The sequence below is a fragment of the Convolutriloba macropyga genome, chromosome 4 (assembly GCF_964194025.1).
Source record: "Convolutriloba macropyga chromosome 4, txConMacr16.3, whole genome shotgun sequence".
Classification (NCBI taxonomy): Eukaryota; Metazoa; Xenacoelomorpha; order Acoela; family Convolutidae; genus Convolutriloba; species Convolutriloba macropyga.
This window is the reverse complement of record NC_134471.1, coordinates 56223786-56249510: the sequence shown is the minus strand read 5'-3', so window position 1 is coordinate 56249510 and position 25725 is coordinate 56223786. Positions and strand designations below refer to the sequence as shown.

Below are 25725 nucleotides of genomic sequence, written 5' to 3'. Positions count from 1 at the left end.
ATATGCTTTGCATGCAGGATAATTGGGTTAATTATGGTTTTTCTGGGGTAAAATGTTCTGGGGTCAAGTGTTCCAATTCAAGTATACCGGTTTGTCGAGCATCGGGTTGAATGACAGTAGTTTGCATTAAGAGTAGGGCTTGAGGCCTGTTTTCATTTATGAATTTGTCAAATGACATGGGTTCTCTTGAGAACATCTGATCAAGTTTTTTCGTTGGAGATTGATGTCCTAAGTTGTGTACTGTTGCGCTCTGTCTATACTCAGATTTAGTGAAAAGATTGTGAGAGATTTCTTATTGAATGTGTTACATGACAGGTTTCATTTTCGTCCAAGGACTTTGATATTTTCATTGCTTTGGTAAAAGTTTTCTAGCGGTATTTTTAATTGCTCTCGAATGAAGTTTTCAGCAATTATATTAGTGTTGTGGTCTTTTTAATGCAAGTTTTCGCTTCACCCATTTTTCGTCTGACCCATTCAACTTTTTGTCCTCGGGAACGGAATAAACTGTTACAAGCGTGCCGGCAGTAAGTAGCTGATCAGTTCTCTTATGCTTCAATAAAGAAAAAAAACAAAAGTTCATTTTCTGTTTTACTGTTCTCTTCGAGTGTATGTTTTTAATTGCTCACAAACGAAGATTGTAGCAGTTTTATTAGTCATGTGGTTTTTTTGCGATTTTTCGCTCGACCGATTTTTCGTCTGAATTTTGAATTTTCAAGGTGAGAAGGGAAGTTCTTAATCTTAAAAGTTTGACGCCCTCAGTCACCACATCCCCCGCCATCAGTCGCCCATCCTATTACTCCCTCTCAATGCTCCTATTGTACACCCTGCTCCACCTGTCGATATGAACTCCCTCTCATCTAGCCTTCCCCCTTCGCAATTCTACCCCCCCCCATTGCTTGACCCACCCCCCGCAAAAAATCTTCCCACCTCACACACACACACACACACTGGTCACACCCCCTATTGCCTGCATTCCTAATCCCAAGCTGGCTAATTCCGAAGCCAACCGATCGTCGGTCGTTTGAGAGCAATTCGCCCCACGTTACTCGGTTGTTTTGTGAAATTCGGGTTTATTAGAGGCAAACCTTGCTAGGCAAAATCCGCCTTCGTTTAGGCTTAATAACCCGCTGGACATTGTTTTGAAGCGTTCGTAATAGTTTTAAGTGAGTGGATGTAGTCATCCAGATAAAAGCAATCTTTAACGGCTCTGACTGCTATGGACTCTTTGTTTGCCTTTTTCTCAAAGCAGTTGATTAAGACGTAGATGCGCAACATAAGGCACCAAGTTGCAGTCTTGTGAACTGATATTGTTGAACTTCATTGTCTTTTATCCAAAGAAAAGAATGAGCAGACTGATCAGTTTACAAGACTGATAATTTGTGACATTTTCTGATCTTGCGCAATCTACGTCTTAGTTGCGCTCTCCAGCAAACCAATATTTGCTTATCTTTTTTCCTCTTGACCCAAATTTAATACTTTTCGTAGTGCGTGGTCTTAAAAATCAAATATGTATATAACCCATACATAGCTTTAATTTGAAACGCAGCAGAACCTTTGAAAACTCCAGACATACAATTGAGCAGCAATGTGACCTTTTGAGTGTCATTTGTTTTCGAGTTTCATTTCATCGATATTCAATTTCATCTCAGTCCTTCTCCGATTTAGTTTTCAGCTTCGGCCTCTAACCGTTTGAAAACGTTCAATTGTGTTTAAACTTTACAATATGATCTGTCTCTTAGAGTTGATATAGTCGAGACTTTGGAAACCTTAAAGCATCAATGAGGTCATTTGAATGTCAAAGCATTTCCCCTTAAGTAACATTTCATCTGATTTTGTCTGAGGTTTAAATTTGAACTTCGACATTCAAACTATGTTCAATGCTTTTGAAACGTTTGCTTGCGTTACAACTTGCTCTTGCTTATTGGGCGTAAGCAGTTTACGAAAGAATGTGTTACTCTTTACGAATGAACACAAGCAGTTTCAAGGTAAGCCTCCAACAGCAAACTGCTCGATTTAGTGCTTAGAAGTCTGAGTGTAGTTACGTCACTACTGCACTGAATTTACCAAGCAGAAAATAGCAAATTCGAGCAGTTACGAGAAATCAGTTTGTGTGATTTAACATATAAAGTTACTTTTATACACTTTACTAAGCTGAGCTTTTGTTAAACAGGTACGTGTCTTTCGCATATTCAAATAAAGCAAGTTAAATTTCTTGTTTAATTGACTTTTTGTCATGGAGTGAATCACTGCATGACAAATAAAATGATCATTCATTCCAATTTAACTCTTTAATTCCAAAAATTGTATCTGAATACATGTAAAATATGCCTTACAGTGTGGGATATGGCGACAAATGAACTATTATACTAATTGTTCCGACCCATTGTGGGGAGAGGAACTATATATTCAAACGGTTATTTTTGTTCAGTCAATCTTGGCCGCTCGATATATCGTAGATAGTTGAGACTGGTATCATAGAAATCCCGTCCAGCGTAAAATTTTCTTGATTTTCTTTATTTTCGTATTTTACAGGGAGTTATTGAGGTTTCAAGTTTTGTGAATAGTAGACGAAATTCCGTTGTTTTATGTTTCTGTAATTTTCAACAAATTTTTGTCCATTTTGCTCAAATTTGTTAAAATTGTTAACAAACATGTTATTGGTGTTACTATTAAGTTTGGAGGCTTGTCGATCGGTTGTATCCGAGTCTTCTGGCTAAAATTTTTGCTAATTTTTTCAAATATGGCTTCAAATACGCTTTTCTTTAACCCCCTGTGTTTCAATATGCCGGCATTAGAGACCTAGCATCTACTGTCAAAATTTTTAATTACTTCCATGTCCTCTAGTCTTCTGGAATTATAATTTTGCCGGTTTTTCGAAAAATTAACTCGATAAATATGGAAAAAATGCATCAATTATTTTTGGTTTGAAATAATTGTTTCGCTAATTCATCTTTTTTTTGCAAACGTTTGGAAAAATTCATTGTTTTTGTCGCAGCAAAGTTGGGGGTTTATTTAGACTCATCGGGGATACTTACAATCATAAATTACTCGGAGGTGGCGCGTTCTTCAACATTTTTTTCCCACTTTTGTCTTTTATGTTGATTTCTCCCGAGAATGATTTCAATTTAAGACTCAGTTAATGAAATATCTTAATTACTTTAAAATGAAGCCAAATGAATACATTGTCTTCAGAGAAAAACTCATAGGTTTTTTGGCTTTGACAATGTGTTTCCGTAAACTTCAATTGTCTTATTTTGTTTTGCTTTTATTTGTCAAAGTTTGAATCTGCTTTTTGACTTTTTGTTGTCCAATTGGGTTCTTTAGGAACCAATGCGATGTTTTAGATTGTTGTCTAATGCCTCTTAGGACTTTCAATATATTTGTTACGAGAAAATATCAGTGGAAGTTTGCCAATTTTTTATTTTGAGTTTTCTAAGGTAGTTTAGTCTTAACATATACAGGGCCAAATTTCTTCCAAGTGAACCAAAAAAATACTCTTCATTGTGGATTTATTTTGAACTAATGGTTTCTTGGCTTTCTTACCAAAAGACTTCTCAAAAGGTAAGTGATTTTTGCACATTTGCCTCTATTTAGGTTGCAATTTGTTCCCTTATCAACTTATAATATAAAGGATAGCTCCAATTGGCATTGAAAGAATTCGCAAAACAGCATATGTAGAGATTTTAACGAATAGCTTAGTTTTAACGGCTGCGAAAATGTTCTCAAACTTTATTGCAATTAATGTTGGCCTCTAATTGTTGTTCTTTTCATTGTCTTAGGGCATTTTCTCGACACTTAGAAGCGTCAATTGTTTTCATGGTTGTTTAAATGAATCATTTTATTGATTTCAGTTTTTAGCCAAAGTTTTACTGACTTTACAAAATACTTTTGTTTTTCCCAATTTGTCCTTTGTCTTCAACAAGTAGCTTAGTGTGATTATTGTGAGGGCTCATCAACGTTATAGCGCCACAAACAAAAATTGCTTTGTTGGTTTTGTTTTGACTGACGTTTCTAAAACTTGTAATTTTGTAAGAATTTCGAGTTTTTGATACTGGACTGTATTTGTTTTTCCTTTGCTATTTTTTTGAGAAAAGCCTTTCAAACAAACATTAAAAATTAAAGGAGACGCAAGAGAAAAACTCATATCCTTTTTGTCAACTTGAAGTTTTAATGGCTTTCAACTTGATTTTTCAATGGCTTTGTTTTAATGGCTTCAACACTGCGGTTTGCGTAATTTGTTTGAAGTTTGGATTGCTGTCAGTTTTTTGTCGTCTGATGATATGGTCCCCCTCGAAACAAGCACATCTGGCTACTTAAGCAGTTGCAGGTTAATCTGTTTCTGCCTTAAGTTGAAAACTTACTGTTTGAGTTATTGAAAATATTTTGAAAAACAATGTAAGAAAAACGTTGGATTTTTAAGCTTTGACACTATCTTTTTTCTGTTAATTTTATAGCTTGATTTCTGCTACGACAGGCTGCATCCATTTTCTAGTGAAACGAGATCCAATCTTTATATATTTTTTTCAATTTATGGTTTTTTGCAATGAAATTTGTGACAAAAAATGTGCGAATTTAAATATTTGCCAATCTGAGTTTTTGTTTCCTTTTTGCATTGACACACTAATGGGGTAACTCAAACCTGTGAAAACCTGCAAAACCATTTTTGCATGAAAACTATATGCTTTTAACGGTTGTGATGCCGCTTTCCTGTCGAAATAAATTGTTTTTTTTTTGGTTATTCAGTTCTTTTTATAGTCGTCTGAAATATTATGGATAATAACAGATCTCAATTGATTCCTATTAACTAGGAGGTATAAACTAACCTTCTTTAAGAGCTTAGTAGATACGAATTTCTTTTTTATAATGGTTTTTTGTTTTTGCCGTATTTTTTTAGTCATATGGATAATAACATGTCCTAATTGCTTTCTATGAAGCTTGAATTAAATTTTTAATGAGCTGAGTTGATATGTTTTGGTTTTAATCAATATAAAATTAGTGGTTTACAAAATGCGTCACTTTTTTTGGCTTGAAATAATTGATTTGCTGATTAATTTTTTTTGCACACGTATGGAATAATTCACTGTTTTTGTCGCAGCAAAATCGGGACTATATTTAGACTCATCGTGGAACCTTACAATCACTGATTACTCGGATGTGGCAAGTTCTCCAAATTTTTTTGCATTTTTGTCTTCTGACGAGAATCATTTCAAATTCAGACACAGTTATTGAATATTTTTTTTACTTTAAAATCAAGCCTAATGAATATATATTATGTCATCAGAGAAAAACTCATAGTTTTCATCGCTTTGGCAATGTGTTTCCGCAAACTTCATTTGTCTTATTTTCTTTTGCCTTTATTTGTCAAATTTTCTGCTGCTTTGAGTGTTGTCCAATTGGGTTCAATTGGAACCTATGCGGTGCTTCAAGGTTGTTGTCTGATGCCTCTCAGGAGTTTCGATATATTTGTTACAAGAAAAAATTCCAGTGGAAGTTTGCCTTTTATTGTTTTTTTTTGTCCTAATGTAGGTTATTCTTAACATATACACGGTTAATTTTCTTGCAAGTGAAGCAAAAAAAAATACTCTTCTTGGTGGTTTTTTTTAACTAATGGTTCTTGGCTTTCTTTCCATAAAAATTCCTAAAAGGTGTTTGATTTTTGCACATTTTCCTCTATTTAGGCTGCATTTTGTTCTCTTAACAAATTACAACATTAAAGATAGCTCCAATAGGCGTTGAAAGAATTCGCAAAATGGCATATGTAGAGATTTCAGTGAATAGCTTAGTTTAACGGCTGCGAAAACGTTCTCTCTCAAAATTTATTACATTTTTGTTTACCTCTAATTGTCGTTCTTTTTGTTTTCTTACGGCTTTTTCTCAACAATTAGGATCGTCAATTGCTTTCGTGGTCGTGTAAATAAATCTTTTCATTGATATCAGTTTTTAGCTAATGGTTCACTGATTTTCAAGTAAATACTTTAGTACTTCCCAGTTTGTCCCTTGTCGTCAACAAGTAACTTAGTGTCAATATTGAGAGGGCTCATCAACGTTATAGTGCTCCAAACAAAAATTGCCTTGTTGGTTTTGTTTTGACTGACGTTTTTAAAACTTACTATTACTGGTCTGTATTTGTTTTTCCTTTGCTATTTTTTGAAAAACTTTTTCAAACAAACGTTTAAAATCAAAGGAGACGCAAGAGAAAAACTCATATCCTTTTTGTCAACTTGAAGTTTTAAATGGTTTTCAATAGCTTGGTTTTAATGGCTTCAACAATGCGGTTTGCGTAACTTGTTTGTGAATTTTGGATTGCTGTCAGTAAGTTTTTTGTCGTCTAATGATATGATCCACCTGAAGACAAGCACATCTGGCTTCTTAAGCAGTTGCAAGTTAATTTGTTTCTGCCTTAAAATGAAAACTTATTGTTTGAATTATTGAAAATTTTTTGAAAAACAATGTAAGAAAAATGTTGGATTTTTAAGCTTTGAAACTCTTTTTTTCTGTTAATTTTATAGCTTGATTTCTTCAACGACAGGTTGCATCCATTTTCTAGTGAAACGAGAACCAATCTTTATATTTTTTTAATTTATGGTTTTTTTGCAATGAGGTTTGTGACAAAAAATGTGAGAAATTAGATATTTGCCAATTCTGAGCTTTTGTTTCCGTTTTGCATTGACACACTAATGGGGTAACTCAATCGGCTGTGAAAAACAGTGCAATTAAGCCATTTAATGTTTGCATCAACAGCTTATGCTTTTAACGGTTGTGATGCCGCTTTCCTGTCGAATCAAATTGATTTTTTTTTCGTTTTTCAGTTCTTTTTATAGTCGTCTGACATATGGAAAAAGACAGGTCTCAATTGATTCCTATTAGCTAGGAGGTATAAACTAACCTTCTTATTGAGCCTAGTAAATACGCATTTTTTATATTGGTTTTTGTGTTTGCTGTGTTTTTTGTAGTCTTATGAATAATGACAGGTCCTAATTGCTTCCTTTGAATCATGAATGAACCTTTTTAATGGGCTTAGTTGATACGTAATGGTTTTAATCTATTTGAAATTGATTGTTTACAAAAACGGTTGTTTACATTTTTGAACTTTGCCCTTTTTGCTCTTCTTTGTCGACCTGTTACCGAGTTTTGTTATTGGCAGGGCTGATATCTAATGAAGTACACGTTGTTTATATCAGATTTTGTCTGAGTCCCTTTTCTTCTGTTTAGTGTTTTTATTCAAATAAACACATCGAATTTCGTAATTAATATCTGCTATTATTTGATTTTCGTTTGTTCAGTCTGATTCTCTCATTAATGACAATTCTGATCGGTCCTCTAATCCAGCTTTTTATTACAGTTGTTTATTGAACGATATGTGAAGTTTTGGAAAGTTTCCTATCTTTTCCTCATTGGTAGACTTTTAAATCAAAACGTGGATGAGCGGGTGTCGGAACATTATGTGCAAACGCAAATTAGCGAGCCTCTTTGTTATTATATACTATAAAACATCAGATTATAGTGATTTAAAATAAAAGATACAGTATTATGATACGTCACATGCTGTCGTCTACAATTTCTACAAGTTACCGAAATAGTAATTAAAATCTATCGGCAGGGGCACTGGCTCCTAATGGACATGTTTGATTTTTGGCACTTTGTTTTAATGAAATCACTATGGGTATCGGCCATTAGTTAGGAACCGAGTAGTTGTTCTAGATGTCAGTGAAAATTTTAAAATGACTTAAGCAGTGACACATAACCTTGCTTTCTCGAAACTCGACCTTGCTCGCACGCAAGTTTTTTAAATGATACTTTATATTGGAAAGTCTGATATGGCATTGCACAGATCAAGTACCTTAATTTATTCGAGTGAGAAATTCAGAATCAAAATGGCATTTAACATTTTTTTACATTTAAAAATGTGCTTCTACACGTGTCTCGGAATACTATGTAGATGAATTTTTTAATTAGCATTTTTAGATAAGTGGGTGGTCAGCGAAACCGAATAGCCCAAAAGAGTTGAAAAACGTTGTCACGGGAGTAAAGTTTTGCAGCGATAACATCATTGGTTGCCCATAAGTCCCCTCATTGAATTCAAACAATCTATCAAACTACAAAATTGCATAAAACCTATGAATTTCCAATCGACCAATTGTCTGCAGTTGTCTTAATTGTCTTAACCATTGACTTAATTGTCTTAATTTCTTGTAACAATGTTTTTCTGACAACTGCCAAAACATTTTTTCAGTTGCGCTAAAAAGGCTAGAACAAGTTTGGCGTACATTGCTTTTATCAATTATGTTCTTTTCCTTCATTAAACAATTAGACACCTGAACAGCATTGCAGTCAGTTGCTATGAACATATTGGCTTTTTTAGAGATCTTTTTTATCTTATATTATCTCTTAATTGCGTTAATCACCATATTGCTCATAGTTTCCCTCCATATCTTATATGCGCAACGTTCTTCATGGTGATAAATCCTCAGTCGGCAGAAAAAGCGTCGGCAAAATACGATTTGAATATTTTTTGCCCGTGTTAAGACTTTAGAACGGAACTCACTAACAAATTCTGGTGAAATTACGTGCCTCTTGTTCCTATTATGTGCCAATTACTACATAGCAATTGATAGTAATGATGTTGAGCTATACTAGACAAAGGTTTGAGTAAAAAAATTAGAATGAGGTGAAAACAGCAACGGATAGCATTCGAATGTTAAAGAAAACAAGACTTCAAGTCATACAGCCAAAAAACGACTAAAACCTTCTGTTTGTAGTAATTCACAACTCCAATGCGACATACGGAGCTTTTTTGCACATAGCAGTTTGTCATTGCATCAAAAAACCAACTGAAGAATTCTTTATTCCACTCGGCATTAATCTGCGACGGGGTTTTTCATTTAATTTTTTTTCTCTCCGAATTTTCTTAAAGCTTTATTATTGAGTTGCTGGTGTTCTGACCCAGTTTATCAGTTTATAATTTAGAGAATTCGCTGTTCGTAAGTATTTTTTGCTTGTGGCATCTGTTTTTTGCCTGCAGACCTATCTGCGTTGAGCAACCATTACGCCTTCTCTGTCACGTAAAATCTTGACAGTTTGAATTGTTCATGATCCTTGAAAGATTAAAGAAACTCAAATCTTTTATGAGACATTTTGTAGACTTTATTTGATAAAACGTCAAAATTAACTCGTTTTACTCCCTGAAGTAAATTCGAGGAACATTTTTTTACTGTTTTAAAATTAAAATTTTTCTGCAAATGAAAAACATTGGTCTTCTAATTTTACAGAGGAGGGATCTAGGTAAATAACCGACTATTAATGACAATTTTAGTGATTTTCTCGAACCGATTGAACAGTTGATTTTAAACTCAAAAAGCAACTTAAAAAGGACTTCAATTTCTTTGATGTACACGATGATTGATGCATAATGTTTTAGAGGAAAATAGTGTTTTTCCTCACTAGAGGGCCCAAGTTTTCTGCCCCAATAATTTCAGATTTTCTACAGGGTATTATAATACATCAAAGTTTTTGCAACTTTTTCTAGTTTTTCAAATAAAGATTCCACTTTGGGTGAAGTTTCTTGGTTTCACTTCTGAGATATCATTCTTTTCAGTTTTTAATTTAAAACGGTTTTCCGTTATTACTAATGTACAAGATTACGAGATTATGCAGGATGATTTAAAGAATCATGGGGTTGTGTAAAAACAGGCAGTCTTAAAAATCAGGCTTTCAAATTTTTTGACAAAAAAAATGTTTTTTTTTAAGCTTAACGTTACCGGAGGGAATTTTTTTTACCTTTTAAAATTAAAAATTAGGAAAATTTTGTTTGTCAAAATATCCATAACGCATAGCCCCGTGTCGTCATCGAATGGTAATCTTGCAAGAGCCTGCAAGATTCTGGCAAGACGATACATCATCTTGCAAGATTTTCTTCCCAAACCTTGTGCAAAATTTTTCATCTTGCAAGATAAAAGTTTGTCATGCAAATACGCAATTAAACGGAACATGATTGAACATGATAAGAATGAGACAAACGAAAGCTTACAAACAATATAACAGCAATTTTTTGGCTGCGCAAACTAAAACATGAGTTGATTTAAAAGATGACATGTTTTGCAAAATTGGAATGATTAAATGCAAAAAAGTAAATGATAGTTAAAAATATCAACATCAACAACTTCAATTTTTTCCGAAGAAATATTATTGAAATATAAAATTGGGGAAAATCAAAATGATAACCGAACCGTTCGAAGGTTTTGAGGAGTTCTTTCTTTTCATTTATTTTGCTCAAATAAACCTTAAAGTTTGCTCCTATTTGACAGAATTTATGTACTTTAATAAAATACAGATGTCTGCGGTAAATTTCTTGATGTTTCAAATTCTCTGCTTAAACTTCACTCAAATACATTTTGGGAAATTTCTGCGCTAAAAGAACAATAACGCGTCTATAACAGTCAATAAGAGCAGTGCTCAACTGGAATGAACTTGCAATAATTGTTTTGCAAGATCTTTCGCGATAGCCATTTTTGCACGACAAGACACAATCTGGTATTGACTAGGGGGCTTATCGTTTACTTGACAGTGTTGATAACATTGTGAAAGAGCGCGAAAGATGTGTAATTTAAAAATCTATTAAAACCTATAACTATTTGCATTGTGTATCTATAAATATATTTGATGCTTTGGGTCGGTTAACTCGTCTTAAAAAAGTATTGGAAGCCAAAGTGTAAATGGCGCCCAAAGACAAGCCAAGCCGTAGGAAACGTCTAATTCCAATATTATGTAGAAAATTATTTAGAAAAAAATTGTCGGAAAAAGTCATACATTTTCGCAATTTTTGATGCCGCGGACCAGAAAGCTAAAATTTACCTTTAGTTTGTTACAGTTCTATTTTCGAACTTTAGACGCATAGATTTTAACGAAGATTATCTAATTTTAGGCGAAAAAATGATGTTGGAAATTATGTGGAACCAAGTTGAGTCCTTTGCGAAAACAGCACCAGATTTGATTGTGAACCTTGTAAAGAGCTGCAACCGGCAGACGGCATTCCTAGCAGCTGTTGGATGTGCTTCTTTTTATTTCATTGTTTGGCCAGAGAGACAGAAGAAGTTGGAATTTGACTTAATGCCTGACTTCCAGGTAAGAACAGCTTTAGAGTCTGGCTTAAGTATCTTTGTAAGAGGTTGGAAATTTTAGTTAATATTTGAAATCGCGAGAATCTGCCTTTATGCGGTGTTTGCCAGTTTGTCATCAGTATACAAAGTATCTGGAGATACTCAAAATGGGCAGCTGAAAGCTTTGTCAACGATAAAACCTTGAAGCATTTTAGCCCTGAAAAGCACTGGAAACTGCCGAGCTACCATCGTCTTTGATACCCAATGGATTGATCCGTTAACAATTCTCCTTTAAAAATTTTCCACGAGTTTCGAAATCGGATTTTTTTTTGCATTTTTCAACGCTGAAATGGTGTTAAATTGTTGTATGAAAATAACCTGAACAATAATATCCAGAGATAGGTAGATAAGATCAGAAAAATGTTTGACATAATTTGTTTTTTTTTTATTTTTGGAGTCAGAAGTATCCGTAGTGAACCATATATGTTTAAGCATAGAAATCTTAAAGGTGACTGCAACCTAAAGGTGATCAAATGTTTGAAAAACTCGGTAAAATTGATTCCACTAGAGGGACTAGTTGATATTTCCTTGCAAATTTAAAATGCTAGAGTTTTTCCAATCTCAAGTTTTTAATAATTGCTCTCGACCGAGATATGAAACAATTATTGCAAACTCAAGCGTCTTTTTTTCGCAAAATTCTTGCTTGTCAGTTTCTTTCGAGAACAATTTTTCGATTTCATTTCTGACGCTTTGTTAGTTATGTTTACTGTCTTAGTGTTTTCAAATAGCTTTCAGTTAAATGTTTCCTTTATATGAATCAAGTCAACTTCGCATTTGAATGAAACTTGAATTTCAACAAAAACCAAAGTATTTTTTGTTTAATCAATATTAGGGGTGCTCTGGTGTCGTTTGGCCGTTTTAAGAAAAAGCTTACTTTACCAGAATCTGGAAAACGGCTGGATTTTTGTATTATGCTAAACGTGTCACCTTTCAGCAATTGTCTTAAAATTGTTGGACCAAAGCGGAGTGATTTATTGCATTTAGTGTTATGCTGCTGCCATTTTTACCATTTACTTTAATATCAAACTTAAACAAATTTTTTCGTAGATCCCCAACGTAATGTTGTTTTGTTGCTGAGAAGCCATTACGTGGCCAATGTCCGAAAAAAAACAAATTTCAATTCTGTTCCAAGTTTTCACGATTCGTATACCAATTTTCACGATGAAAGTAATGAGAGGGAAAGTATGATGAAAGTATTTCACGCATTTAGTATTGAAAGGGAAATTTTTGAAATTGAGTACCAATTGGGTTTTCTTTCATTTGGTCTAATTAGCACTATCTTAGTTATTTGAACACCGATACTCATAGAGTAGAATCTGGTGCATTGTGGCAAGGAAATTCAAGACGAGATTGTCATAAGTTTGCACGCTAGCCCAAAAATTACGTTTTGTAAAACGTGAGTGCTCACACACGCTGATGTTAAAACATGGGTCGTGAAAATGTATGACAAAACGGACTGTAAACTCGATTTTTTGAGCATTGACCATGTAATATTAACAGCTGAATGCTCTTGGCCATCAAAATCTTATAATAATTTTTTTCCAGTTTTTAATTTCGTTTGGAATTTAAAAACTTGTGTCTTTCAACTCAGTTTGGTCTTGTAGTAAAGTGATCATCGGCTAATTGCTACGGAATTAACACCAATTCTTTCACTGTTTTTTATTTTTTGCGGCGCTTTCTTGTACACAATTTGGACGCAAAAATGCCACGACATTTACTTGACGAAAATTGAATGCGCTGCCAATTTTCCGGTTTTCTTCCGGCTGTGTTTTTCTGTTGAGGTTTTTGTTATAACGAAGTTAATTTTTACGCTTCACTTCTTACAGCACTCATTGTTTGAATGTTGAAATTCATTTCAAGCTCTCAGAAAAAAAAATTTGAAGTTACCACTGACTTTTAGTCAAAACTTTATGCGGCACGCACAGACTTGCGTGAGGCGTTTTGTTTAGTCGAAAAAAGGTCTTATTAATTGCTCTCAAACGAAGTTTGAAGCAATGATATTAGTCCTGTCGGTCTTTTTATGCGATTTTTCGCTTGACCGACTTTTCGTCTGACGCTTTTGACTTTTCGTCCGCAAAAAGGATAATCAGGTAGCGCTCAGCGGGCATTAAGATTTCTTAGAGCTTTTCAGCTCTGTTTCAGCTCAAACTGTTTTGTAGACTTTACTTATGATGTGAAGGGCGGTTCTTAGAGGTTGAAGACACCCCCCCCTGTTGACCCCCCACTATTGCTCCCACGCCTCCCACCACGCTGTTGCCCCCTCCACATCAGCCCACGGTACACCCCCACCCCACGCTCCCGGGCTCCGTTCGAACAACCGATCTCTAAAAACGCGGAATTGCCATGGAATAGCTTTCAACTTTTAATATTACAAATTTTAGCAATTTTTTATATGAAACTTGCTTTTTTCCAAGTTTTTAAAGTGTTTGTCAGTTTTTAGGTTTGACCAGCCTCAAAAGCCCGCGAACCTCCTCTAGGGTTTGGCAATAGGTTACTGTATAGTTTCTAAATGCAATGGAATGTTTTTCCAGATTTAAATATCAGCAATTTTTAAAAAATATTTGCAATTTTTTCACAATTTTTTCGAATCTTTTTTGAACTTTTCATCATTTTCTGGTTCCAGGGTACTAGGGACCTCATCCAAGGTTTGATGATAAGCTGTGGCATAGTTTCTAGAGTTAATGGAATGATTATCAACTTTGAATGACTTCAGCTTAAGCAATTTTTTGATAAAATTTAATTTTTCAAATTTTCGGGAAATTATTATCATGTTCCAAGTTTATGGACCTTTATGAGCCAGTGAAACTATTTAAAGCTCGAAATAGGGATACTGGATAGTCTCTTGAGACAATGAAATTTGCGATTGTTCTCAATTTTTTTGTATATGTTGTCCTTTTCCGAGTTTAACGATCATTACTGGCCACCGAAGCTTTTCAAGTATTGCAGATGGGTTACTTGACATAACTCCAGAACCAAAATTGGTTTTAAAAATTTTCACTGCGAAATCTGGAAGCTTTTCTTTTAATTCTTGCAATATTTGCAACTTTTGTAAGTATCAGTTTTATTTGTTTTTTTTTTACTAACAGGGCTAGAAAACTAAGAGTTGAACAGTCGAATCAAGCTAAAGCTAGACTCACTAAACAGCGGCTGAAGACGCCAACCGCTCGCTGGTCGTCTGAGAGCAATTCGCGCGACCTTAATTGGTTATATTCAATATTTGGGTCCTAAAACGTCGTTAATTGAATTAGAAAGTGTTCAATCCCGCGCAGCGCAGTCGGAAGGAGGAGCTTTTCGCAACTTTGATGGAGAACCCGGTCAATTCCGAGGGGGAAGTCGTGGTAATGGAACTCGGAGTTTCTCATGGTTCCAATTTGGAGTATTACCCAAAAGGTTTGCCCACAACCTGATTGATTGTTGCCCAAGTTGACTTTTTTTACTAAGTAAAATATGTCCGGACAAGCTTTAAAAGGACGGAAGTCTTAAATGCCAGAAGTTTAAAAATTATGGAACTTTATAAATTAATGGCTAAGTAACTCTACAGCCCCCTCAAAAAATCGGAATTAAACAAAACAATCACATAAGTTCTGTTTGCAAATGAGATACGAAGGAATTGAGTTAATCGTCATTAATTGCGCAGTTTATATTAAAAAGGGTGACTTCAAAACGTTATCAAACCTCAGCACTCATAGAATTTGGAGAGCAGTATATTAAAAATCGAATGAGAGCATCTGTGTGAGGAATGTGAAGCTAAGTATGAAATTTGTTTTAGAATTGTCCCGAAATGGTTCTGATTATTTTCTAAGTATTGTGATGAATTCATGTAAGAATTCTTGTGAATTTGTGTATGAAATGTGGTAAAATTGCTGATTTTAATTTTTCTAAAGTGTGGATTTTGTAAGAAAAATGAGAAAAAATGTGCTGGTTTCTTGACAGAGCTAAACAATCAATACTTGCATAGCATTTACAAAATTATCAGCGTTTATCTGTCCGCGCATTGGCGCAGGTTATCATAGCAGTTGTCTATAGCAGCAACAACATTTAATCATGAACACTAGCCAAGATGGAAACCAAAAGAGTGATTGTAATCTCGATCTTAGAAATCGCGTTCGTGGGATCTGACCTGCACGACTTTGGGAAGAAAGGGCTGAGAGAAAAATGCGCATCTCTGGGTCTGAACTTCAAAGGATATGTGATAGCGTCTGGTGAAGATCTCTCCCAGATCCCATCCAACTCTGTCTCTGCTGTAGTCACCACTCTCGTCACTTGTAGTTTCACTGATTGTATCAAAGCATACAGGGAAATACACAGGGTGAGAAAATTTTGATATTTTTGTTAGCTGCAATGCTTGCGGCGCCAGCCTTTGAAGAACCTCATAACATTCAGTTGCTAGAGTACACTTGATAATGTCTTTTAAAATCGTAGGGAATTATCGGTATATTTGGTTTAGTTTAAAAAGAACAAGTTAGCTCCGTGTTTTTCGATATCATTGGTTTGATCAGTTTTGAACGCGGGAAAATGGCGATACGTTCAGTTTTGTGCCGACATACCTGTTTTTTGAATGAAGGTGAGGTGATAGTCAGTTGGCCAGTTTTAAGCGAAGGAAATGGTCTGTCCAGAAAGCTTAAAAATTATAAATGTTTTTATCATTCGTTTCAAGGATCATTAAAACCTCCTGGATTGGAGTCCGCAATTTTTTTCCAACTTAATTGAAGAAAGTGTGAATAATTTTAATATAATTGCATCAAATTTATTGTTTCGGCAGCTTTGTATTCGTTTCTGAATCCTTCGGTTATTTATTTTCTCTTAATGCTGTAACATTCTTGCATGTCTAAATTTTCAAGTGAGCCATCAATTTAAATTGATGCCTGTTTCAATTGAAGCGACTTCTTGAATAATTGACAAAAATAGGGAATTATTCGATTTTTTTCCAGTTACGTTCACATTTTGAACTTGTTTCACGTCTTTCTAGAACCATATAGCATCTAAATTTATTTTTGGGTACAGCTTTTTTCAAGTTGAGTGCATCATTTCCAAAACTCTTTAATCTAGTAATAGTGCACCAATTTTATTATCAGAAGGTATACATTTGATTTACACTTATTGTAATTTCTACATTTTTAGGAATGGTCAAACCGTCCCAGACTGATGTGATCCCTGAGCATACAAGTTCTAGGCTAATATCCAGACTTTCGCGCGCTCATTTTTTCCAAGCATGCGCTTGAAGGTGGTCTTATCAAAGGTCGCTTCGGCGTGGCGATCAAAACATCGATCTCGACTTCAACCCGGGGTAGTCATAAGCTCTGACAAAACTATAAAAAACTGAAAAGCAGAGTTTTTGGTGACTTTCTTCTTTTGTAGGTGCTGATTCCAGGAGGCAGATACTATTTTCTAGAGCACACGAAGGAGTTCAACGGAAGTCTGAAACAACACTTGCTTCAGTTTGTGGTGCTGCTCATTGTCCTGCCTTTATTCTACTGTCACAACAGGTGATGAGTTAAGGAACAACAAACTCATTTTTTTTAAAAAAAGAAAGGCTTATCCGTCATATTGGGTTAGCAAATCCCGATTGTTAGATTATTGAGAGAGATCAAACTAATGTAAATTGCGCATAGGAGATAAATTTGTCATAGCTTAACAAGGAACTCCACTTATTGAACGTAAAATTGACTGGTGAGATGAAGCATTAAGGAACGACGATAAACGAGAGATTGTGTGACGAAAGACGCCTATGATCGAAAGCGTAATGTCAGATGGTGAAATGGTTAACCCCCTAAGCTGCCAAGAAAGATATGCTGATTCGCATGCAGTACTGTTCAACGTTTTTAGTACTTTCGACTGCTTAACCTCCTGGGACTTTTCATGGTATCAGAGACGATAAGCACTATATCATAGAAGGGAAAAAAATGAAAATTCGAATGTGGAAAAACGCAAAGTAGTGTTTTTATCTCTTTGGGATTTATTCATGGAACTTAAGTATAGGTTGCGTGAGTCTGCTTGAGGTCAATGAGAAATTTTTGCCTTTATCATGTACGGCGTAGAAGATTGAGATTCTAGCCAGAATTTGTTGGGTTATGGACTTTCGCAAGCGGAATAAAAAGCGTTTTTAACTAAGTAAAAGAATTAATTTCTCAAAAATGAGAGAATAACAAAATGATATTTTACAGTAGAATTTAGAGATTTACAGGAGAGATCTGATTATTAGATCAAGATGGTGATTTGAATTTGGGGATGAAAAAGGACTCAAAAATCAGCTGTATATATACCCATTATCAGTGTGAAAAAGTCAAGATACAAAGCTAATCTTAGCACCGTGATTCATAGTGGGGGTCGCAAAGGTTACCCAATATGGTTTGCTTCTGCAAATCAGTCGCAAAGGGAACCATCAATGGAATGCATATGCACTTTTCTAAGAATTCATTCACACTTCCGGAGATATCATCATCATTTAATACATGCTGGGAAGATTTTACATCACTTAATCTAACTCTAATAATAGTTATCTAGATTCACCAATTTGAACCGAATATTGATTCTCAGCACCATTTCTTGACGATTCATTTATATAATTTCTTTGATCGAAGTCATATTGCTTGTCTTCCTAATCTGGTAAGTCAAACTTTCTTTCTAATTCTCACTAAGTTTAAGACTATAGTTTGATCGATATTCTAACACCCCCACTCAGACTTGAGCTGATTGCGTAGAGTCTGTTCCCATCAAAACTGCTCTGAATTTTTCAACTTTCGAAACGGGTAAGGACTTTGTGAAGATGTCCGCTGCCATTTTGTCTGTAGGAACGTAATGAATTGAAATAGTCCCATCCTCCGTCTTGTCACGAATGAAGTGGAACTTTGTCTCAATGTGCTTGCTCCTCTTGTGCATGACTGGGTTTTGGCAAAGTCTGATACAACTTTGGTTGTCCTCTCCAATTGCTATCGGACGTTTCTGTTGGATGCCAAAGTCCTCTAGAAGTTGTTTCAGGTAGAGTGCTTCCTGAACTGCTGCTGCCATGCCCTGATATTCTGCTTCTGATGAAGAAAGGGCAACTGTGGAGAAAGGACACCCCAGCTGAGTGCTGCGCCACTTCCGTTGAGCTTGAAGTAATAGCCCGTTGTTGATTTTCTGTCGTTCACGTCTCCAGACCAGTCTGCATCACTTTCCCCCACTAAACCATAACTAACCTCTTTTGTGTAAGTAAGTTTTAAACCTTTTGAACCTTGAAGATATCGCAGAAGTCGTTTTCCGCACATCCAGTGTTGATTGGTAGGTGCATTCATGTGTCTGGACAGAATGTTGACTGTGAACATGATGTCTGGCCTCGTGTGTTTGGCCAGATACAGAAGTAATCCAACCAAGCTTCTGTAGATCCTCTGGTCCACTTCTTCGTCTCCGTTCTGTACTGTCTGAAGTTTCAAATTCAAATCAGCTGGAGTTCTTGAGGGTTTGCATTGATCCATTTGAAACCGCTCAAGCATTGTTTCTATGTAGCGTTCTTGGTCGACTGTGACTTTGCCCTCTTCTCGTCTGATTCTTAGACCCAGAAACCAGTGTAGTCTCCCTCTGTCTTCCATGTGAAAGGTTGCTTCTAGTGCCTTCTTGACATCAGAGACCACTGTCATACTTCTTGATGCTACTATGATGTCGTCAACCCAGACCAAGATGAAGGTGTGATCCTCTGCCTCTGATCTTGCAAACAAGCAGTGATCGTTAAAGCTTCTGGTGAACCCCTGTCTCAGTAGGAAGTTTGCCAGCTCTTTGTGCCAGTTGTTAGCAGCCTGTTTCGAACCATAAATTGATTTATTTAGTCGACATACTAACTTCTCCCCATCTGATCCGCGTTTTACAAACTCCTGTGGTTGTTCCAGATACACTTCTTCCTCGATTGGTGAGTGCAGGAAAGCAGTCTTGACATCAAATTGGTGCATCACATGGCCCTGCTTCGCTGATAGCTGAAGTAGAATCCTGAAGGTCTCTGGCTTACAGGTAGGCGCAAAAGTCTCAAAGTAGTCCAGTCCTTCCACTTGTTTGAAGCCTTTTGCCACATAGCGCGCTTTTATTTGTCCACTTGACCACTGGCTCCCAATTTCACTTTGTAGACCCATTTGCCCGGTATGACGTCCCTGTCTGTGGATGGTCTCACTAGGTTCCAAGTCCCGTTGTCTTGGAGTGCCTTGACCTCGTCCTTCATTGCCCGGTGCCACTGGTCCCAATCGTCACCTTGCTTGGCCTCGTACACTGTTTTGGGTTCAACATAGTCGCCCTCAGTCACAACAAGATGGGTCCTGACTTCTCCAAAAAATTGCGGAACATTCCTTGCTCGTGTCCCTCGTCTGGGCTCTGCTCTGTCCGCGTGTTCCAGTGCATCTTCATTGAAGCCAACTGTCTCTAACTGTGAGAAGTCTTCTGTGTCACTGTCTTCCAGTGAATCTGAGTCTCTGTGACTCCCTCTTGTTGCAGTAGATTCTTCATCTAGTGCTGTTTCTCCAACATCCGAGGCCTCTTGTCTCAGTGTTGTTTCTTGAGTATTCACGCTCACTGCGTCATGCCACTCCTCCTTTATTGCAGTAGATGTGTCCTGTCGTTCTCTGTTGTCATCATCTTGATGACCATCATCTGGGTGCCAGATTCCCAGTTCCGACCCATCATCTAGTAGGTCAGCCGTTTCTTTGTTGTCAGGGATTGAGCCCACTTCAGACTCCTTGATGATCACATCTCGAACTGCCATCACCTTGCGTGTGTTGGGCATGTACACCAGGTATCCGTTTTCTCCTTCAGTGTAACCCACAAACTTTCCTTCCAGTGCCTTGGGTTCAAGTTTGCTGACTTCTCTGTCCCTCTTCCTCATGAAGACTGTGCAACCAAAAATAGATAATTTACTAATTGGAAGCTTAGGTTTTATACCTCTCATCAGCTCTGCTGGGCATTTTTCTTCTCCTCGTCTCACAACCAAGTTTCTGATCCTTGCTGCGTGAAGAATTGCTGCTCCCCACATCATCTTGGGAAGTCCTGAGTCAATGAGCAAACATCTTGACATCTCCAGCAGTGTCCTGTTGCACCTCTCAGCTAACCCATTCTGTTGTGGCGTCTCTGGTATGGTCTTTTCCTATAGAATGCCTGCATCTAAGCAGTACGTCTTGAACTGCTCTGAGAGAAACTCCTTCGCATTGTCTTGCCTCAGCTTCTTGGGCGTCCCCACACTGAGAACAAATTTCTTCAGGCTGGCCAGTGCTTCACTCTTTGCCTTAAGCAAGTCCACAAACACAAACTTGGTGTACTGGTCTGCAAACACAATGCAGAACCGGAACCCTGACATTGACTCTACTCTGAAAGGTCCCATCACGTCTGTGAACACCCTCTCCAGCTTCTCTTCTGCTTGGGTCTCTGCCACTCTTGGTACTGGAGTCTTTGTGATCTTGGCCAATGCACTCACATTGCATACATCATCGAGTTCCCCCACTGTCTCTGGTGAATTCCTGACCACATTCGCGTGATTCAAATGACCCAATCGTCTGTGCCACTTCCTTGCCTAGTCAAGTTTCACGCTGTTGGAACTCATCTTGAATTCTAGAATGCTGCAGGGTAAGTAAAACAAATTATTTTCTTGTGTTAGTTTTACCCGAGTTCCCTTCTGGAGTTTCATGCAGCTGTTTCCTCTCTCGAAAGTGAAGCTATGTCCCCACTCCGTGCATCTTGAGACTGATAGGAGGTTTGAAGAATAGTCCGGCACACACAGAACATTTTTGAGTTCGCATTGGAATTCCCCTTTGTTTGAGGGTATGCTGATCCTCACACAGCCTCTGCCCACCACTCTGGAAGCCTCTCCGTTGGGATTTTTGACCACTGATTGAATGGGCACAAAGTCCAGGAACGCATCGATGTTCGTCACTATGTGATCTGTACAACCACTGTCCACTAGCATGCCTGCTGTCTTCTACTGGGTAAGAGCTGCCCAGCATTCCTCGTCTGGTGTAGCCAATGTTGGACCCATTGCCACTGACTCATGTTTGCCTCCATCTCTTTGTCTCTTGCATGCCCTGTCTAGGTTACCCTTCTCCCACACTTGCTGCCTTGTGCTGTCTCCTTCTTCCTGCAGTCCTTGGCTAAGTGTCCAGGGATCCCACACAAAAAGCAGTTTCCTTTCTTGGGTCCCTTCTTGAAGTCACGCTTCACTGCCAGTGCCACTGAACCACTTTGTCCCTTGTGTCTCTGCACCGTGCTCTCATGAAAGTTCTGCAGCCTTTTCCTCAACTCTGTGAAGTTCGTTGCCGGGTTGAAGCTTTCCCGTATAACAAAATTTTTATAGACCATTGAGGTCCAAGGCGTTGAAGAGGGTCTCTTAGACTGCTTCCCCTGCTTCTTGTAGCCTTGTGAGGAACTCCTGTCCTCTGATGAAGAAGCTGTCCAAATCCTCAGAATACTCGAGCTGCAGTCGAGCAAGCTGTGCCACTAAAGTCACCACTGTCGGCGTCTCCACACTCTGAAATCTCTCTTGCAAAAGCTTCCAAGCCTTTGCTCCATCTCCAATGCCATCATCTCCCACACAGTCATGTCTCATCAGCATGAGGGTTGTTGCATCTAGAGTCAGTGCCAGATGGCACCACACATTGTTCCGTTTCTCCTTGATGTCTGCAACTTCCTTCTCATATGCATCCTTCAGCACCTTGTGGTTCTTCTTCTCATCATTGGTTGCCCCATTCGCCAGTGGCGCAGGCTCATTGGGTTGCTCCTCTGTCCCTAGTAGTGATTTGTAGAGTCCCTTCGTCTGCATCATCGCCACAAATCTTGTGCTCCAGATTGAAAAGTCCTGTGCCTTTCCTGTGTAGGTCAGCAGCTTCACTGTCTGTTGATCCATTGAAGTTTGAGCAGGCAAAACAATTGTGAAAAGAAAAGGTACTAAGCAGAAAAGGATTATGACTGTCAACAACAAATTGGTTTTGTTTTGGAAATCAATTTTATGACCTAGAAAATTGCTGGGCCTATAACCTGTTGGGTTATGGACTTTCGCAAGCGGAATAAAAAGCGTTTTATTCCGTAAGTAAAAAAATAAGTAAAAAAATTAATTTCTCAAAAATGAGAGAATAACAAAATGATATTTTACAGTAGAATTTAGAGATTTACAGGAGAGATCTGATTATTAGATCAAGATGGTGATTTTAATTTGGGGATGAGAAAGGACTCAAAAATCAGCTGTATTTATACCCATTATCAGTGTGAAAAAGTCAAGATACAAAACTAATCTTAGCACCGTGATCCATAGTGGGGGTTGCAAAGGTTACCCAATATGGTTTGCTTCTGCAAATCAGTCGCAAAGGGAACCATAAATGGAATGCATTTGCACTTTTCTAAGAATTCATTCACACTTCAGGAGATATCATCATCATTTAATACATGCTGGGAAGATTTTACATCACTTAATCTAACTCTAATAATAGTTATCTAGATTCACCAATTTGAGCCGAATATTGATTCTCAGCACCATTTCTTGACGATTCATTTATATAATTTCTTTGATCGAAGTCATATTGCTTGTCTTTCTAATCTGGTAAGTCAAACTTTCTTTCTAATTCTCACTAAGTTTAAGACTATTGTTTGATCGATATTCTAACAGAATTTAAAGGTCATTTCTGCAGAGTCGCATAATCTTATTAAGGAACAAAGGTCGCAAGTTTAAAAATTCCGAAAGTTCTTTAGGTTAAGCATTTTCTCCGCATTTTCTTTAGTTTAAGAAGTCCGCGCTTGTATTTTAAGCAAAGTTATGTGACCACTTCGAAATTCTGACAGAACATCTCGAAAAGCTTCACGGTTCTCGACGAACGCGAAAAGTTCTCAGTGACTTTAAGCTGAGTCACCTAGCCTATAATTTAAATTCAGCTGAGATGTAACTAGTTATAGAAAATGGTTTTCCATCCTCCGAATTGCAGTCATTTTGTCCCTGTTTTTTTTTCATTAAATTAATGGGTCTTTAGTCAGAATTCAAAGATGAAGTTCTAATTGTCTCCAATTATTAATAAACCATATAGCTACTAATCTCGACTGTGCTAGTGAAATCAATTACGTATAGGTTATAACCAGACTGCTTGAAGCCACTGAGAACTTCTGATATTTATCAAGAACGTTTAGTGGTCCGAGATGTTAAGCTGGAATTTCGAAGTGATTTCAGCAAAGTCATGTAACCTTGCTTGAAATACGCAACTTTCACGATTTAAATTGATGAAAGTTTATGGAAGTGAACTTCTGGCATTGTATGTAGGATCTGGTATTTTTGGCTTCTGGCACTTTATATTCTTTTGTCCAATTCGTTTAATTGAATTCGTGTTAGGCATAGGAATCCATGTGAGAACTATCGAAGGAGACAGGGCATCTCATAATGAATTTATTTTTTGTCCAGACGTGACCAGTTGAGTGACATTGAGAAAGTGTTCGGAGCTGCAAACGAAACGTGAATGCTAAAAAGGCTTTCCTTGACTTCGGTGTGAGTGATCCAATTATTCTGGCAGCTCGGCCACACGTGTACGGAACAGCGAAAAAATCTGTCTAGAAACCGAACTCAGAGTTTGTGAACAAATAAGGGAAGGAAAACAGAGCTAACACTAAAAGATAAATTATTTCGATTTTGTACTGCTATGTGAATAATGTGTTTTTGTAGTGATATTATGATTTGCCTCGTTTAATTTATTAATTTAATCAGCATTCGTTTTCTCCCTGATATACGATCTAAGGACTTTGATTATCCAAAAAAGTTGAAATTAAGTTACGAAATGCAAAAATTGAACGTAGTTGAACGCTGCAGAACAAAATTTAAAAAATGAGCAATTCTGCGACTTTCACAATCTATTGTGAAAAATTGTTCTTGTGATGGTGCTTTTTCTAACACGAACTAACAAGGAGTCTCGGTAATGTGCATTTGCACATAACGTTCCGACCCCACTTATCCGCATTTTGGCATAAATGTTTACCAAATGCGGAACAGATAGAAAACCCCCAAAAATTCAAGCATTTTTCAAAAAATTTGTGTACGAAGAAACAGATTGCCTCCAACGCAAATAACTTAATGCAGTAAAAAATTCCGGACTAAATAGATGATATCAGCCATTATTAAGAAAGCAAGTCAAAACAGACAAAATCAAACAAAAAGGACAACAAAAATTATTTACATCCAAAACTTTATGACCATTTTTTTAATAAAGAAACTTGATAGCAAAGTCAAAATAGCGTCAGTTAAAACTGAACCAAAACAGAACAAACTCTACCTCACTTGAATCGATATGAGTCAATCCATATTAGAGCTCGGGAACAGTTAGACAAAAAAGAACATACAGCAAAATTTAAAAAAAATTGGCTCATTTTTTTTAGAAAAAAAATGCAAAGTAATGAAAACCATTAGATAACAATTGAAAAGCCAGCATGTTTATGATCACATATTCCTCTAATGAGGGTATTAAGACTTGTGTTCACTCTTCGTATGTGTGTCTGCAGTGTTTTATGAGGTAACAAAAAGAACAAAAAATAGAAACATCACACAAAAATTGAATCAAAGCTTGCAAGAAGACGCTGTCGAAGGCGTGAAGGGATTTTTTTGCCCTCGAAATATGATCAATTGGGCCTTCCTCGAACGCCAATAATGTGATATGCGAGCTCTGTTTAATGAGAAAAGATGAAAAGTGAAAAAGGGCGAAAAGAACAAAAAACAAATTGAAAAAATTAAATAGATTTGTTTATTTGTCGAAAGGAAGCACTTGAGACCTGTAATTATTGACAAAATGTCTTATGTCTACAAAAATAGAGTCAAAATTAGACAAAAAAGTTGAAAAAACTTTTTGTGAATAACCTGTGTCGAAGCCAGTAAAATTATAATGAAATCCTTAAAGACATGAAATTATTAACACTTGCAGCTTTCCCTGACGAAAATAATGTCATAAATGATCTGTAATAAACAAAATTAGGTAACAAATGGGCTAAGAAACAAAAGTTAAAAAATGCGTTTCATTTTTTGAAAACAAATGTTTTCAAAGCCATGAAAGCTATCAGCTATTCACTCGAATCAGAATGTAGGCTCATTTTTTATTCATAAAAGGGAACTTTCAAAATCCGGTTAAACTCATATCAGCAGAAATACATAGTAAAAACGACAGTTAAAGACAAATGTTAAAAAAATCATTCAAATTCTTCGAGAAAGGGGCGTCGAAGCCGTTAAAACCATAATCCATGCCTTTGAAGATTTTTATATGTTCAATTGTGCCTTTTCTGGAACGCAAATGATGTAATTTGTGAACTTTCAACAATGTGATAATGTGAGAAAACAAAAAAACAACATCTTAGTTGAATGCTGCAGAACAAAATATGATCAATTCTGCAACTTTCACAAGCTATTTTCGAAAAACTGTTCTTATGATGGTGCTTTTGCTAGCAAGAATTAACAATGAAGCTCGTTAATATGCATTTTCACATAAAGTCCCAACCCTGCTTATCCGTATTTTTGGCATAGATGTTTACCACATGCGGAACAGATAGAAAACCCCCAAAAATTCAAGCATTTTTCAAAAAAATTGTCTTTGAAGAAAAAGATTGCCTC

At 36.6% G+C, this 25725-nt stretch overlaps 2 protein-coding genes across 3 annotated transcripts in view; one reads left to right on the top strand and one right to left on the bottom strand.

Moving 5' to 3' along the window:
- LOC142338539 (40-kDa huntingtin-associated protein-like) overlaps positions 1–25725 on the bottom strand; it is a 238221-nt gene that overhangs the window by 121219 nt on the left and 91277 nt on the right. The window lies entirely within an intron of this gene.
- On the top strand, positions 1743–23859 carry LOC142338535 (thiol S-methyltransferase TMT1A-like). Of its 2 annotated transcripts, none has more exons than XM_075388321.1 (6): positions 1743–1985; positions 10922–11121; positions 14405–14546; positions 15254–15465; positions 16515–16642; positions 23542–23859. In XM_075388321.1, exons 1-6 carry the CDS (start codon positions 1871–1873, stop codon positions 23594–23596), a joined length of 852 nt encoding a protein of 283 aa, XP_075244436.1. In that variant the 5' UTR covers positions 1743–1870; the 3' UTR covers positions 23597–23859. The 2 variants fall into 2 exon arrangements, with proteins under 2 accessions (XP_075244436.1, XP_075244437.1); XM_075388322.1 differs by lacking the exon at positions 1743–1985 and adding an exon at positions 2007–2170.

Bases quoted from the DNA above. Each gene is read 5' to 3' on its own strand.
- LOC142338535 (XM_075388321.1), top strand. From the start codon at position 1,871: ATGTTCAATGCTTTTGAAACGTTTGCTTGCGTTACAACTTGCTCTTGC. The intron at 1,986-10,921 runs GTAAGCCTCCAA...ATCTAATTTTAG, and splicing joins TGAACACAAGCAGTTTCAAG to GCGAAAAAATGATGTTGGAA. The intron at 16,643-23,541 runs GTGATGAGTTAA...TTTTTTGTCCAG, and splicing joins TTATTCTACTGTCACAACAG to ACGTGACCAGTTGAGTGACA.